General features: G+C 41.0%; 1 protein-coding gene across 4 annotated transcripts in view; it reads right to left on the reverse strand.

Annotated features, from left to right (window-relative positions):
* The window catches only part of fbxw7 (F-box and WD repeat domain containing 7), a 349039-nt gene that overhangs the window by 189089 nt on the left and 141674 nt on the right, over window positions 1–18276 (reverse strand). Inside the window, exon 1 of one of the 4 annotated variants that reach the window (XM_061881247.1) lies at window positions 14077–14418. The exons of the other annotated variants lie outside the window; for them this stretch is intronic. Within the exon in view, the coding sequence (XP_061737231.1) occupies window positions 14077–14277 (201 nt within the window). The 5' untranslated portion in view covers window positions 14278–14418. Of the gene's footprint in view, window positions 1–14076; window positions 14419–18276 lie in introns of those variants that run through there. 4 annotated transcript variants of the gene reach the window in all.

Below are 18276 nucleotides of genomic sequence, written 5' to 3' on the forward strand. Positions count from 1 at the left end.
TTTACCAGTACAGGTAACCCACGCTACGGTCCATACCTTGCTTTTAGGGCCACAATTTCACTTCTTTTTGTGGGGGTAAAGACAACTACTTTTTTCCTCTCAAACTTCTGTTATTATTTTACATGTCTTCACAAACCTCATTCTGCAGTAAACAAAGAATCAGCAGAGTACTGAATACCATGACTTTTATTTCAAGTTAACAACACTTCCATCCATCTATTTTTCTACCACTTGTACCTCCCGGGGTAAACAACATTTGCAAATGGTCAATAATTTGTATTTATTGATGACTTGTATACATGAGTGCTTCTCACCACTGCTTTGGAAAACAATAAGCGGTGACCCAGACTGCATCAAACTCAAATACTGTAGCTTATATTTATTGAAAGTACATTAAAGAGCAGTTTGATCAAACTCTAATTAATTACGATCATATAATCACCCAGCCCCATAGTAATAGGCAAGAAAATTTGGGACCCCTTTAAAGGGGAACTGCAATTTTTGAAATAATTTTTTTTAAATTTAGCCTATCATTCACTATCATTTTTTTCAAAGATGATAAACGCCTGTTAGATGTCCCCGTAGTAGCCGTCAAAGCCTCTAAAAGAACTTTAAAAACCTCCACCAACGTTATATATATATATATATATATATAGGTGTGGGAAAAATCACAAGACTACTTCATCTCTACAGAACTGTTTCATGAGGGGTTCCCTCAATCATCAGGAGATTTGAATGGAAGCATTCACATACAATGGTTTATATAGGGCACAGAGTAGGTGGGTACAGGCAGGTGCAGGGGCGTGGTGATTGGCTCATGTGTTACCTAGGAGGTGTTTCCGTCTATGACGGCATGTTGATATGATTTCACTGCGCTTGTTGAGGGATGACAGGTCTGGATGATATATAATAAACAGTTTCTCTTTTAAGCATAGGTTGCAACTTTTATTACCAGTGTGGGAAAAATCACAAGACTACTTCATCTCTACAGAACTGTTTCATGAGGGGTTCCCTCAATCATCAGGAGATTTGAATGGAAGCATTCACATACAATGTAGGGCACAGAGTGGGTGGGTACAAGCAGGCGTAGGGTGTGGTGATTGGCTCATGTGTTACCTAGGAGGTGTTTCCGTCTATGGCGGCATGTTGAAATGATTTCACTGCGCTTGTTGAGGGATGACAGGTCTGGATGATATATAATAAACAGTTTCTCTTTTAAGCATAGGTTGCAACTTTTATTACCACTGTTGTAAGGTGTGCTGGATGCAAGAATTTGCCATGTTCCCTCATGATTGAGGGAACCCCTCATGAAACAGTTCTGTAGAGATGAAGTAGTCTTGTGATTTTTCCCACACACACATATATATATATATATATATATATATATATATATATATATATATATATATATATATACTTCATCTCTACAGAACTGTTTCATGAGGGGTTCCCTCAATCATCAGGAGATTTGAATGGAAGCATTCACATACAATGGTTTATATAGGGCACAGAGTGGGTGGGTACAAGCAGGCGTAGGGTGTGGTGATTGGCTCATGTGTTACCTAGGAGGTGTTTCCGTCTATGACGGCATGTTGATATGATTTCACTGCGCTTGTTGAGGGATGACAGGTCTGGATGATATATAATAAACAGTTTCTCTTTTAAGCATAGGTTGCAACTTTTATTACCACTGTTGTAAGGTGTGCTGGATGCAAGAATTTGCCATGTTCCCTGATGATTGAGGGAACCCCTCATGAAACAGTTCTGTAGAGATGAAGTAGTCTTGTGATTTTTCCCACACACATATATATATATATATATATACTTCATCTCTACAGAACTGTTTCATGAGGGGTTCCCTCAATCATCAGGAGATTTGAATGGAAGCATTCACATACAATGGTTTATATAGGGCACAGAGTGGGTGGGTACAAGCAGGCGTAGGGTGTGGTGATTGGCTCATGTGTTACCTAGGAGGTCTTTCCGTCTATGACGGCATGTTGATATGATTTCACTGCGCTTGTTGAGGGATGACAGGTCTGGATGATATATAATAAACAGTTTCTCTTTCAAGCATAGGTTGCAACTTGTATTACCACTGTTGTAAGGTGTGCTGGATGCAAGAATTAACCATGTTCCCTGATGATTGAGGGAACCCCTCATGAAACAGTTCTGTAGAGATGAAGGAGTCTTGTGATTTTTCCCACACATACATATTTGCGCTCTACTACGGTATCGAGCACTATTCTCTGGATAAACCAATCAAAAAAAAGTGTGTATGTGTCTATATATATATATATATATTACACTTTTTTTCTTTTTTACTTGGGGCTTCTTACGGGCTGAATTTTGTCGGCGGGCGGGCCGTAGTTTGGGGACCACTGGGGTAAAATTTTTAATCTACGTTTCCTTGCAACTTATACCTAAACATTATTGTTGAACTGCTTGAAACGTAACAATCTTTGATGAACGGTGATAAGACTTTTTGGTACTGCTCCGACTGTTTAGATTTGTGCTGGGGTGTGAGTAACAGGCCGCTGGCACACAACCGCTGAGGTTTGCACATCCATACACAACCACCTCACTGCAGTTAAATATAGAGCCACTTGATACTCCACCATCTGGATGTCAGTACCGAAAGGAGGCAAGGTTCAAGCTTGGGTTTTTTTATTTACATTTTCTGAAAAGGTTGCGCAGTTTGAACAGAGAAAATGTGGAAATCCCCATCTTTTTTTATCATCTTTTTTTAAGTGTCAAGTAAAAATTAAGAGCTGTATTTGCCGATACTGACACAATACTTAAAACATTTTCAAGTTTCTTTAATGATTTTGCCAATCAGATCAGACTAAAAATAAAACACTGCATGATTTTAGGTAAACATAGTTTTGTGAGCAAACCTCTTTGGAAAAAAAAAATGACAACTGTATAAGATAGTGTAACAATTAGTGAGTGTATTGACACTGCACTAATACTGTTAGTGGTTCATTATGTTCACCCGTTATCGGCTTTTTAAAAAAAATATCTGTATTTGACTTCAAAATAAGATTAATCTTTCACAAATATGATTGTTGCTTTTAAACAAACAGCTGCACAGAAATGAACATGAAACACGCCACTGTGGTCAAGTATCCAAATAGTAAAAAGAAAAAGAAGAATATTTGCTTTTTTTTGGCCCTTTAAGATCGAAATGATCCCATACTTCAGAATGTTGCCTTTTCTTAGTTTTATTTAGATCGATTAACTAAATAGATCATTATTTTTTAGTAGGAACTGTCACTTGTGAGCCGAAAGAGCCTGAAGAGCAGTTTGGCGCTTCGCAGTCAAATGACGCAATTTTTTTTCTTCTTAAAGTGAAGTGAAGTGAATTATATTTATATAGCGCTTTTCTCAGGTGACTCAAAGCGCTTTACATAGTGAAACCCAATATCTAAGTTACATTTAAACCAGTGTGGGTGGCACTGGGAGCAGGTGGGTAAAGTGTCTTGCCCAAGGACACAACGGCAGTGACTAGTTAGGCGGAAGCGGGAATCGAACCTGCAACCCTCAAGTTGCTGGCACGGCCGCTCTACCAACCGAGCTAATCCCCACCTAGTACCAACCTCGTCACGTCCGTTGTGTCCTGAGCAAGACACTTCACCCTTGCTCCTGATGGGTGCTGGTTGGCGCCTTGCATGGCAGCTCCCTCCATCAGTGTGTGAATGGGTAAATGTGGAAGTAGTGTCAAAGCGCTTTGAGTACCTTGAAGGTAGAAAAGCGCTATACAAGTACAACCCATTTATTTATTTATTTATTATTTTTATCGGATACCTAACAACAGAAATATGGTTGATTTTCAGACAAGATGCGAAAACAAGGCAGTAAAACTCCCTCGCTTAGAGCCTCTATCAGATGTAAAAAAAAAAAAAAAGGGAATGACAAAACAAGTTCCACAGAAGTCAAGGACTGCAGCAAATGTCCAATCTGCACTGCAGTGCGTCACAAGTGGGGGCCAAGATGTGTGGTCAGTCAGCAGCGTCCGATACAAAGCATATCAGTGACAGCCTATTAAAGCTATATTCACACGCTGGGGCACCTTGTGGAAGGTCAGCCATGGGAAAAGCGCGACATTAAGACAGAAGTCACAACAAGATGACATTCTAGTTACAGGCATGATTACGTCGCTTCTCTTAAACCAGGAGTGTGCAAACTTTTCCACTGAAAAATGTAATCATATGTGGGCCATTTGGACATTTTTCATTTTCAAAACCCCAAAACATAAAATAGTTTTTTCTTTTTACCTGTAGTGCTCACTCCTCCTAAATGAGGTCCTGGGGACCCAGAAGGCTCTCAGTCATAAAAATGTCAAAAATGAGTAACATATATATTTTCTATTGTCATTACAACGAAGACGGCTATTTTTGGACACATGAGAACTCACAACCTTATGTTTTTGAAGCTGAATATACCGAGGATGAACTGCTGAAACGTCCAGAAGCCGAGAGAGTGAGGTTGGTGTGACTTGGCTATTTCAAAATAAATGGCATTCTTAGCCAAAATAAACTTGAAAAAAAACTGGACCAAACGCACAACTGTTACTTTAAATACCAATAGAGAGGAAAAACAAATTGTTTTTATATAGTTAATTGTGTTTCATTGTATTCATTAAACCATATCCAATTGTACAAACCCCGTTTCCATATGAGTTGGGAAATTGTGTTATATGTGAATATAAACGGAATACAATGATTTGCAAATCATTTTCAACCCATATTCAGTTCAATATGCTACAAAGACAACATATTTGTTGTTAAAACTAATAAATATATATTTTTTTCAAATAATCATAAACTTCAGAATTTGATGCCAGCAACACGTGACAAAGAAGTTGGAAAAGGTGGCAATAAATACTGATAAAGTTGGAGGAATGCTCATCAAACACTTATTTGGAACATCCCACAGGTGTGCAGGCTAATTGGGAACAGGTGGGTGCCATAATTGGGTTTAAAATTGGCTTCCATGAAATGCTGAGTAATTCACAAACAGGGATGGGGCGAGGGTCACCACTTTGTAAGCAAATTGTCGAACAGTTTTAGAACATTTCTCAACGTGCTATTGCAAGGAATTTAGGGATTTTACCATCTACGGTCCGTAAAATCATCAAAAGGTTCAGAGAATCTGGAGAAATCACTGCAAGTAAGCAATGATATTACGGACCTATGAACCCTCAGGCGGTACTGCATCAAAAACCGACATCAGTGTGTAAAGGATATCACCACATGGGCTCAGGAACACTTAATAAAACCACTGTTAGTAACAACAGTTGGCCGCTACATCTCTAAGTGCAAGTTAAAACTTTACTATGCAAAGCAAAAGCAATTTATCAACAACACTCGGAAACGCTGCCAGCTTTGCTGGGCCCGACCTCATCAAAGATGGACTGATTTAAAGTGGAAAAGTGTTCTGTGGTCTGACGAGTCCACATTTCAAATTATATTTGGAAACTGTGGACGTGGTGTCCTCTGGAACAAAGAGGAAAAAAACTATCCGCAATGTTATAGGCGCAAAGTTCAAAAGCCAGCATCTGTGATGGTATGGGGGTGTATTAGTGGCCAAGGCATGGGTAACTCACACATCTGTGAAGGCACCATTAATGCTGAAAGGTCCATACAGGTTTTGGAACAACATATGTTGTCATCCAAGCAACATTATCATGGACGCCCCTGCTTATTTCAGCAAGACAATGCCAAGCCACGTGTTACAACAGCGTGGCTTCGTAGTAAAAGAGTGCGGGTATTTTCCTGGCCCGCCTGCAGTCCAGACCTGTCTCCTATCGAAAATGTGTGGCGCGAAATGAAACGTAAAATAAGACAACAATACCCCGGACTGTTGAACGACTGAAGCGGTATAGCTCGGTTGGTAGAGTGGCCGAGCCAGCAACTTGAGGGTTGCAGGTTCGATTCCCGCTTCCGCCATCTTAGTCACTGCCGTTGTGTCCTTGGGCAAGACACTTTACCCACGTGCTCCCAGTGCCACCCACACTGGTTTAAATGTAACTTAGATATTGGGTTTAACTATGTAAAGCGCATTGAGTCACTAGAGAAAAGCGCTATAAAAATATAATTCACACAATTCACAAGCTCTACATAAAACAAGAATGGTAAATAATTCCAGTTTCAAAGCTTCAACAATTAGTTTCCTCAGTTCCCAAACGTTTATTGAGTGTTGTTAAAAGAAAAGGTGATGTAACACAGTGGTGAACATGCCCTTTCCCAACTACTTTGGCACGTGTTGCAGCCATGAAATTCTAAGTTAATTATTATTTGCAACAAAAAAAAAAAGTTTAGGAGTTTGAACATCAAATATGTTGTCTTTGTAGCACATTCAACTGAATATGGGTTGAAAAAGATTTACAAATCATTGTATTCTGTTTATATTTACATCTAACACAATTTCCCAACTCATATGGAAACAGGGTTTGTACATACGTACACACACACACACACATATATATATATATATATATATATATATATATATATATATATATATATATATATATATATATATATATATATATATATCTGCATCCAATCTTATAAAATTACATTTGGTTTATTGACATGTAGACAGTGGTAAATTGAGTTATGTATGAGTCAATACAGGGGGATAAGACTGTAAATGATATCCAAGGTGTTAAACATTAGGTGGTATCATGTTGCTTCTGTATGCAGCTCGGGTCAACACTGTCGACCAGTAGTTTTCACTTTCAGCTGTCAAGTCATGCTAGAAAAAAACCTTGAAGGTAAACGGATGCAGCTCTTTATATAACCTTTTAATGCCAAAAAAACGGAAAGGCTGATTATCGGTCCTGCTAGACACCGACCTCTATTTAATAATACAACTTTAACATTTCACAACTAAATAATAAAACAAGGTGACTCTGTAAAAAATATGGGTATTATCTTCGACCCAACTCTCTCCTTTGAGTCACACATTAAAAGCGTTACTAAAACGGCCTTCTTTCATCTCCGTAATATCGCTAAAATTGGCTCCATTTTGTCCACTAAAGACGCCGAGATCATTATCCATGCGTTTGTTACGTCTCGCCTCGATTACTGTAACGTATTATTTTGGGGTCTCCCCATGTCTAGCATTAAAAGATTACAGTTGGTACAAAATGCGGCTGCTTGACTTTTGACAAGAACAAGAAAGTTTGATCACATTACGCCTGTACTGTATATACCTTTATATACATATATACATACATATATACCTATACTGGCTCACCTGCACTGGCTTCCTGTGCACTTAAGATGTGACTTTAAGGTTTTACTACTTACGTATAAAATACTACACGGTCTAGCTCCAGCCTATCTTGCCGATTGTATTGTACCATATGTCCCGGCAAGAAATCTTCGTTCAAAGGACTCCGGCTTATTAGTGATTCCTAGAGCCCAAAAAAAGTCTGCGGGCTATAGAGCGTTTTCCGTTCGGGCTCCAGTACTCTGGAATGCCCTCCCGGTAACAGTTCGAGATGCTACCTCAGTAGAAGCATTTAAGTCTCACCTTAAAACTCATCTGTATACTCTCGCCTTTAAATAGACCTCCTTTTTAGACCAGTTGATCTGCCGCTTCTTTTCTTTCTCCTATGCCCCCCCTCCCTTGTGGAGGGGGTCCGGTCCGATGACCATGGATGAAGTACTGGCTGTCCAGAGTCGAGACCCAGGATGGACCGCTCGTCGGGACCCAGCATGGACCGCTCGCCTGTGTATCGGTTGGGGACATCTCTACGCTGCTGATCCGCCTCCGCTTGAGATGGTTTCCTGTGGACGGGACTCTCGCTGCTGTCTTGGATCCGCTTTGAACTGAACTCTCGCGGCTGTGTTGGAGCCACTATGGATTGAACTTTCACAGTATCATGTTAGACCCGCTCGACATCCATTGCTTTCGGTCCCCTAGAGGGGGGGGGGGGGTTGCCCACATCTGAGGTCCTCTCCAAGGTTTCTCATAGTCAGCATTGTCACTGGCGTCCCACTGGATGTGAATTCTCCCTGCCCACTGGGTGTGAGTTTTCCTTGCCCTTTTGTGGGTTCTTCCGAGGATGTTGTAGTCGTAATGATTTGTGCAGTCCTTTGAGACATTTGTGATTTGGGGCTATATAAATAAACATTGATTGATTGATTGATTGATTGAGACATCATCAAAAAGCTTCAACGTTTGCAGCTTTGTCTTCAGCACCTGCTCATAGACATAGTTGCTGATGGTTGATGATGCGGACATAGCTGGCGTGGGAACTCGGAGATCGTCTTACTGCACAGCCAGGGTGTGGCAGGGTGAGCACAGTTTTTACACTGCTGACTACAAAAAGTCCAACAGTTGTATATTTACCACAGAGTGATTGATGGCCATTCCCTTAGCATTTTGGTTCAACATTTTTATAGAATTTTCAGGCAACCGTGTTTCAGAAAGGCCTTGAAAATCCTGGCTTTGTCACAGAGTGTGGACAGCTGCCACATGTACACAATGCATGCTTCCAGCCTAGCGAGCAACACACTCCCACATGCTGCCTTCCTTCCCTCAAACACACCTTTTTAGCACTCAAGTCATCACATTGTGACACCACGGTCTTTTCTCAGGGGTATGGCTGCCCGATGTACTACTTTTATAGGCACCAATGGAATCGGTACTACGGAGTATCATGTTTGTGATACCTTTGTTGCATCCGACGTCATGTCCGGTTGCAAACTCAGCACCGGCTCAAGTATTTGCCGTGCGAACAGGCCTATCCCATAGCACAGTGTTTTTCAACCTTTTTGAGCCAAGGCGGCGGCACACCACCAGCAAATATAATTAAAAAACGAAACTCAGTTGACAGTAAAAAGTCGTTCTCGCAATTGTTGGATATGACCCTTAAAGCATAAGCAAGCATGCATGACTATAGCTCGGTTGGTAGAGTGGCCGTGCCAGCAACTTGAGGATTGCAGGTTCGATTCCCGCTTCCGCCATCCTAGTCACTGCCGTTGTGTCCTTGGGCAAGACACTTTACCCACCTGCTCCCAGTGCCACCCACACTGCTTTAAATGTAACTTAGATATTGGGTTTCACTATGTAAAGCGCTTTGAGTCACTAGAGAAAAGCGCTATATAAATATAATTCACATAATTCACATAGCTCTTGTCTCAAAGTAGGTGTACTGTCCCCACCTGTCACATCACACCCTACTTATTTTCACTTTTTTGCTGTTTTCCTGTGTGTAGTGTTTTACTTCTTATCTTGCGCTCCTATTTTGCTGGCTTTTTTTCCTTTTTTTTTGTATTTTCCTGTTGCTGTTTCATGTCTTTCTTTCCCGCATCTACTTTGTTTTAGCAATCAAAAATATTTTAGTTGTTTTTATCCTTCTTTGTGTGAACATTGTTGGTTGTCATCTCATGTTCGGATGTACATTGTGGATGTCGTCTTTGCTCCACAGTAAGTCTTTGCTGTCGTCCAGCATTCTGTTTTTGTTTACCTCGTAGCCAGTTCAGTTTCAGTTTCGTTCTGCATAGCCATCCCTTAACTTCAATGCCTTTTCTTAGGGCACTCACCTTTTCTTTATTTTCAGTTGAAGCATTAGATACCTTTTTACCTGCACACTGCCTCCCGCTGTTTCCGACATCTACAAAGCAATTAGCTACCGGCTGCCACCTACTGATATGGAAGAGTATTACACGGTTACTCTGCCAAGCTCTGCACAGCACCGACACTCAACAACAACACTTCATTTACTGGTTTGCAAAAAATATTTTTTACCCAAATTAGAAAATCTCCCACGGTACACCAGACTATATCTCACGGCACGCTTTTGTGCCACGGCGCAGTGGTTGAAAAACACTGCCGTAGCAGACTGCCTCGGAGTAATGTTGCAATTTCCCATGCCAACAAAACAAGCGTACTTGAAGAAGAAGTAGGGCTACACTTTTCAAAATGTACTCTCTCGATGCAGTTTTACATGCTATCTATTATCCATCCATCCATCCATCTTCTTCCGCTTATCCGAGGTCGGGTCGCGGGGGCAGCAGCCTAAGCAGGGAAACCCAGACTTCCCTCTCCCCAGCGACTTCGTCTAGCTCCTCTCGGGGGATCCCGAGGCGTTCCCAGGCCAGCCGGGAGACATAGTCTTCCCAACGTGTCCTGGGTCTTCCCCGTGGCCTCCTAACGGTTGGACGTGCCCTAAACACCTCCCTAGGGAGGCGTTCGGGTGGCATCCTGACCAGATGCCCGAACCACCTCATCTGGCTCCTCTCGATGTGGAGGAGCAGCGGCTTTACTTTGAGTTCCTCCCGGATGGCAGAGCTTCTCACCCTATCTCTAAGGGAGAGACCCAAACTCATTTCGGCCGCTTGTACCCGTGATCTTATCCTTTCGGTCATGACCCAAAGCTCATGACCATAGGTGAGGATGGGAACGTAGATCGACCGGTAAATTGAAAGCTTTGCCTTCCGGCTCAGCTCCTTCTTCACCACAACGGATCGGTACAACGTCCGCATTACTGAAGACGCCGCACCGATCCGCCTGTCGATCTCACCATCCACTCTTCCCTCACTCGTGAACAAGACTCCTAGGTACTTGAACTCCTCCACTTGGGGCAGGGTCTCCTCCCCAAACCCGGAGATGGCCCTCCACCCTTTTCCGGGAGAGAACCATGGACTCGGATTTGGAGGTGCTGATTCTCATTCCGGACGCTTCACTTCACCGTTAGCTATTATCATTGGGGATTTTATGTGGCGATTTCGACGGCACCGAATTTGGTGATGAAAACTATAACTAAGATGCATGTTACAACCAAACGGCTGGTGTGTAATAAGTACAACACTTACAGTATAAACACTTTGTAGGGCTCAACAAAAGACAAGACTGACACATTTAACTTAATGGCAAAGACTGCCTTCTGATTCTGACGGATTAAAATGAATGCATACTTCCATCAAGTGGACAGCACAGTTATTATTAGCTCAGGGGTAAGTTAAAAAATGTATTTTATTAATGTTTATTACCACAAGAACACACACAAAAGCACCGGAAATTGGAAAAGGTATTTATTCCTAAGTCCTGCCGATTGGTACAGAATCTGTTCAAATGTGAAAGATAGCCATCCTTACTTTTGTTTATCCTAGGGATTCCATGACCGTTGTTTTATTTCTCAATTACGCTGCAAAAAGATAACATTTCCATTATGAGGGATTACAACGGACTGGTGTTTAGGGAAGTCTTTATTGGGGAAATTAGCGCTTTATCGCAAGCAGTTATTGAATCAAAATGAATCATTACAACCTAATTAGAGGGAATGGTTATATTTATTTGTAAAGCCCACGGCATATGATGGCAAATTAATTAAAAAAAATGATGTTAAATGCATCTGTGGGATGATTAGTTCCTTTAAAAAAACCAGCGGTCTCGTCCACTATTATATCGCAGATAAAATGAAAGGAGTTGTACATAAACAGATGTGGATGTAATTTACCACCGTACTGATTTCTAATTTTCTACTTCATCAATCATCATAAATACTGCTTATTTTCAGTGAGCTGATATAATACAATATAATACTAATATGATACAAATGGTTACTTGAAAGTTCTGTCTGTGTGTCTCTCACTGTTATGTACATTCACATTTGAAAAGCACTTTTGGGGGGAATTCTGCCTATTGTTCACAATCATGAAGCATGTCGAATGGATTTTTTTTCAATGCATTCTAAATATTAAATAAGCGTAAATAAAAGTCCAAAGCCAAAGGGAGGACCTTTATTCCGCCCATAAAATCCGATGAATTACCTACATATCGTGACTTGAATATTAACCAAGTATTAGTGGTATTGTTAATATAAGCCAGGGGTGTCCAAAGTGTGGCCCGCAGCACATCATTCTAAAAATACTAATATATATATATATATATATATTATTATTATTTTTTTTTTTTTTTTGAAACATTAAAAAGTGGAATAAAAGAGCGAATAGGGGAAAAGCAACGAGAAAAAGTTGCATTCTTGACTCTAATAACACAATTTTTTAAATAATTCCTCAAAAAATAATAAGGAAAAAAAATCAATGTTGCTATTAATTGATTTATCGATTTAAGGATAAAAAGGACATATATACAACAAACATAAAAACATGAAAAATAAGAAAATTTGAAAAAAAAATCCATACTAATTATATACTAATACTAATTATACCAATTATCCTATTGATTGTTATTATAAATATACTAAACCAATAACAATATATTATCTGAAGCAAAATAGGTAATGTTAGGTGAGGCAGCTGGTGCGAGTGGTAATACGAGAGAAAGAAAGTGCAAATCTGGTAACAAATGAAGGAAGAATCAATTCCCAAGAAAAACAGCACGGGGTCCATCGTTTGGCGGTGGTTTGGCTTCAAGCGGGAAGATGTTGAACAGACAACCGTAATATGTCAACTATGCGACAAAAGCGTTGCTACAAAAAGTAGCATCACTGCTAATGTGTAGCATCATTTAAAAAGTCACCTGCTAGAGAATGAAGAGTGATTACTCTGCATGTCAACATCTCGGCCTGTGCCACACCCACAAAATGCCCAAGGAACCATTTCCAGATCAACACCGTATGAAAAAAATAGTCAACAACAGAAGGAGATAACGTCCACATAGCGAAGGACAAACACTATTTGATTTCCTATTATGCAGCTCATTTTTATTAGACACTTATTGCAATATCTTGTGGATGCAAACACCTCATTCTGTTTTTAAATTTGTTTTAGGAGTCTTTTTACATGTTTGTAGGAGTATTTTTACGTGTTTTAGGATCTGTTTTTAAATTTGTTTTAGGAGTCTTTTTACATGTTTGTAGGAGTATTTTTACGTGTTTTATGAGTTTTTTGACGTGTTTTAGGATCTGTTTTTAAATTTGTTTTAGGAGTCTTTTTACATGTTTTTAGGAGTATTTTTACGTGTTTTATGAGTTTTTTTTTACGTGTTTTAGGATCTGTTTTTAAATTTGTTTTAGGAGTCTATTTACATGTTTTTAGGAGTATTTTTCCATGTTTTCTGAGTTTTTTTACGTGTTCTATGAGTCTTAATGTGTTTTAGGAGTCTTATTATGAGTTTTGGGAGTCTTGTTATGTGTTTTAGGAGTAATTTACGTTCTAGATGTCACTGTGCATCTCTTCGGAGTCATTTTATGTGTTTTGGAGTCGGTTTTAATGTTTTAGAAGTTGGTTGTTGTGTTTGTAAATGTTTTACTCGTCATTTAATGTGTTAAGTCATTTTATGCATTTGTGTTTCGCACAAGAGGTAGAACATCTCCCTCTGTGTTTTCCGGAATGTGAATTGAAGTGAATTGTATTTATATAGCGCTTTTCTCTAGTGACTCAAAGCGCTTTACATAGTGAAACCCAATATCTAAGTTACATTTAAAGCAGTGTGGGTGGCACTGGGAGCAGGTGGGTAAAGTGTCTTGCCCAAGGACACAACGGCAGTGACTAGGATGGCGGAAGCGGGAACCCTCAAGTTGCTGGCACGGCTGCTCTACCGACCGAGCTAGGTTATACAGCTCGGTTGGTAGATGTCATTATGACATCATTATGATGTCATCATAATGACATCATTTTGTGCATGATCTGTGACATCATGCAGAAAAGTGCACTTTATTTGTTTTAAATTATAGTACTGGCGGTTCTGTACAAATTTAGTGTTGTTTTGATATGTCATCTTAGTGACATCATGCACAAAAGTGCACTAATAGCTTGTTTTAAAATGTCCCTGACAAACTTGCACTTTCTGTTTTGGAAATGACACGACTGTTTGTGCCACTGCTTAATAACCGTTTAATAAATACACTTTTAGTTGTGATTTCTCTATCTGCATGAAAGTTTAAAAGTAGCATATGTTAATGCAGAATGAAGAATGTTTGAATGTAGACACATAGAATCATCATAATGCTGAGATTATATGCATCAAGTGTTCATTCAAGGCAAAATACCCAGATATATATGGTGTATGGTGACACGGCCTAAAAATATCCAGATATTATTAAAAGGCCATATCGCCCAGCCCTAGTCCCAGTCAGACACCTAAACTCACCCGTCGGCGGCGGAAAGTCAAACCCTGAGCAATGATGTTGATGCTGAATATTTTGAGAACTTTCTGAGGCAGTAAGGGTTCCTCTGCGACATCCTCCGCCTTGCTCTCCGCGGGAACGGGAGACATGCCGTCCTTCCCGTTTGACGACTTTCTCCGGGCACTGCCGGACGAGAAACGGGGGATAGGGCAATGCCGCAGCATTGCAAAACAAGAGCCAGAAAATGATGTCCGGAGAGCGATGTCTGGAAACAACCGAGGAAAACCGGCCCGCTAATGAAACGTCTTAGACAAACGTTCCGAAGACGTATCCCGACAGGAAAGAAGCTGCTGAAGGCCACTCTTTAAAGTCCTTGTGGGGTGTGAAGTCGGCGCCGAAGCAGCTGCTGTCACAGCCTGAAAAGAGGACGGGTCTACCCCTCCCGTGCAGAGGCACTGTGGAATCTGCTCTCATGGCCGCTGGCGATAGAATCCGTCCCACCGGTCCTCTGACAAAGTCCACGTGTCCAAAGAACTTCCTTGCTGTGTGGTCATTTCTCGAACCTTGACCCTCCTTAGGCGCCTTGGACAAGGGCTGAAGTCCAGCCAATTTAACAGCGTGGACATTCCAGGAATATGGCGACTTGTGTGTCAGCAGGGAGGACGAGGAGGACCTTATTTCAGGGTGCGGCGCCATAGTCTTCAAAGGTTAATATGTGTCAGATTAATGCAGTCAGAGGTTACATGACTGAGATACTGTAACACTCTAGGGATGCACCGATTAATCGGTAACCGAATATATTCGGCTGGATATGGCAAAAAAAGCCACATTCGGCCTTCGGTGGAATGAGTTAAAAACAAGGCCGAATAGTGGCGTGTGACGCAATTTTTTGAAGCGGTGACGCAATCAACCAACGTGCAGTGACGTTGGGATATGTTGTGTACCTGTATAAGTGTATGAGGTTACAAGCACACACTTATTGAGATTTAGTGGGGCCTCTGTTTACATTATTAGCCTGTTGTGTAGGCTACCTGTATAATCAATCAATCAATCAATGTTTACTTATATAGCCCTAAATCACTAGTGTCTCAAAGGGCTGCACAAACCACCACGACATCCTCGGTAGGCCCACATAAGGGCAAGGAAAACTCACACCCAGTGGGACGTCGGTGACAATGATGACTATGAGAACCTTGGAGAGGAGGAAAGCAATGGATGTCGAGCGGGTCTAACATGATACTGTGAAAGTTCAATCCACAATGGATCCAACACAGTCGCGAGAGTCCAGTCCAAAGCGGATCCAACACAGCAGCGAGAGTCCCGTTCACAGCGGAGCCAGCAGGAAACCATCCCAAGCGGAGGCGGATCAGCAGCGCACAGATGTCCCCAGCCGATACACAGGCAAGCAGTACATGGCCACCGGATCGGACCGGACCCCCTCCACAAGGGAGAGTGGGACATAGAAGAAAAAGAAAAGAAACGGCAGATCAACTGGTCTAAAAAGGGAGTCTATTTAAAGGCTAGAGTATACAAATGAGTTTTAAGGTGAGACTTAAATGCTTCTACTGAGGTAGCATCTCGAAGTATGAGTACTGGAGCCCGAACGGAAAACGCTCTATAGCCCGCAGACTTTTTTTGGGCTTTGGGAATCACTAATAAGCCGGAGTCCTTTGAACGCAGATTTCTTGCCGGGACATATGGTAAAATACAATCGGCAAGATAGGATGGAGCTAGACCGTGTAGTATTTTATACGTAAGTAGTAAAACCTTAAAGTCACATCTTAAGTGCACAGGAAGCCAGTGCAGGTGAGCCAGTATAGGTATATATGTATGTATATATGTATATAAAGGTATATACAGTACAGGCGTAATGTGATCAAACTTTCTTGTTCTTGTCAAAAGTCTAGCAGCCGCATTTTGTACCAACTGTAATCTTTTAATGCTAGACATGGGGAGACCCCAAAATAATACGTTACAGTAGTCGAGGCGAGACGTAACAAACGCATGGATAATGATCTCAGCGTCTTTAGTGGACAGAATGGAGCGAATTTTAGCGATATTACAGAGATGAAAGAAGGCCGTTTTAGTAACGCTTTTAATGTGTGCCTCAAAGGAGAGAGTTGGGTGGAAGATAATACCCAGATTCTTTACCGTGTCGCCTTGTTTAATTGTTTGGTTGTCAAATGTTAGAGTTGTATTATTAAATAGAGTTCGGTGTCTAGCAGGACCGATAATCAGCATTTCCGTTTTTTTGGCGTTGAGTTGCAAGAAGTTAGCGGACATCCATTGTTTAATTTCATTAAGACACGCCTCCAACTGACTACAATCCGGCGTGTTGGTCAGCTTTCGGGGCATGTAGAGTTGGGTGTCATCAGCATAACAGTGAAAGCTAACACCGTATTTGCGTATGATGTCACCTAGCGGCAGCATGTAGATGCTGAAGAGTGCAGGGCCAAGGACCGAACCCTGGGGAACTCCACACGTTACCTTAACGTAGTCCGAGGTCACATTGTTATGGGAGACACACTGCATCCTATCAGTAAGATAAGAGTTAAACCAAGACAGGGCTAAGTCTGACATACCAATTCGTGTTTTGATAAGTGTATGAGGTTACAAGCACACACTTAATTGAGATTTAGTGGGGCCTCTGTTTACATTATTAGCCTGTTGTGTAGGCTACCTGTATAAGTGTATGAGGTTACAAGCACACACTTAATTGAGATTTACTTGAGCCTTCTGTTTACATTATTAGCATATCTACTGTGGCTAAGCAGACTTTTGCCAAAAGGACAATAATTCATTTGTTGTGGGTTTATCCACTTTAATGCACTTTGGTTTTTTTTTGGACTGCATGTTTTGTTTGAAGGCCTAATATAAATGAAAAACTTTGTGCTTTTTTGGAAAAGCAAAGGCTACTGGAATATTAAAAAATGTCAATATTGAATAAAAAAAGTACTTTATTTGAAATACATGTCTAAATATTTATTCTAGGCTATTTATGCAATATTTAAAAAATTGTGAAAAACTGCATTCATTATTCGGTATTCGGCCTTCGGCCAAGCGTTTAAATTTTATTCGGCTTCGTCAGCCACAAATTTTCATTTCGTTGCATCCCTATAACACTCACAACATCAAAGGCCTACTGAAAGCCACTACTAGCGACCACGCAGTCTGATAGTTTATATATCAATGATGAAATATTAACATTGCAACACATGCCAATACAGCCGCTTTAGTTTACTAAATTGCAATTTTAAATTTCGCGTGGAAGTATCCTGCTAAAACGTCGCAGCATGATGACGCGTGCGCGTGACGCCACACATTGTAGAGGACATTTTGTTCCAGCACCGTTCCCAGCTATAAGTCGTCTGTTTTCATCGCATAATTCCACAGTATTCTGGACATCTGTGTTGCTGAATCTTTTGCAATTAGTTCAATGAATAATGGAGAAATCAAAGAAGAAAGCTGTAGATGGGAAGCGGTGTATTGCGGCCGCCTTTAGCAACACAAACACAGCCGGTGTTTCATTGTTTACATTCCCGAAAGATGACGGTGAAGTTTTACTATGGAACAGAGATGTCAAGCAAACACGGTTGGATTGGACCACACACACAAAGGACAGTGTATTATGCAGCGATCATTTTGAAAGATTGTGTTTCGAAGCGGGTCCCTTGCGAAGGGCAGAGATGGGCATCGCCACCACCCGTCGACTGGTGCTGAAGAAAGGTGCGGGGCCGACCTTCAAGTTGTACAGGTACGACCGTATAATGTCACTAAAAGACTAGTAACACAATAAGCAGATAAGAGATTTTCCAGAATTATCCTAGTAAATGTGTCTAATAACATGTGAATCGCTCCCACTGTATAGTCTTTTTTTTTTCTTTTCTAGTCCTTCACTCTCACTTTCCTCATCCACGAATCTTTCATCCTCGCTCAAATTAATGGGGAAATTGTCGCTTTTTCGGTCCGAATCGCTCTTGCTGCTGGTGGCCATGATTGTAAACAATGTACAGATGTGAGGAGCTCCACAACCCGTGACGCCACGCGCACATCGTCTGCTACTTCCGGTACAGGCAAGGCTTTTTTATTAGCGACCAAAAGTTGCGAACTTTATCGTCGATGTTCTCTACTAAATCCTTTCAGCAAAAATATGACAATATCGCGAAATGATCAAGTATGACACATAGAATGGACCTGCTATCCCCGTTTCAATAAGAAAGGCC

The sequence above is a fragment of the Nerophis ophidion genome, linkage group LG20, assembly GCF_033978795.1.
Source record: "Nerophis ophidion isolate RoL-2023_Sa linkage group LG20, RoL_Noph_v1.0, whole genome shotgun sequence".
In the NCBI taxonomy this organism is placed as follows: domain Eukaryota; kingdom Metazoa; phylum Chordata; class Actinopteri; order Syngnathiformes; family Syngnathidae; genus Nerophis; species Nerophis ophidion.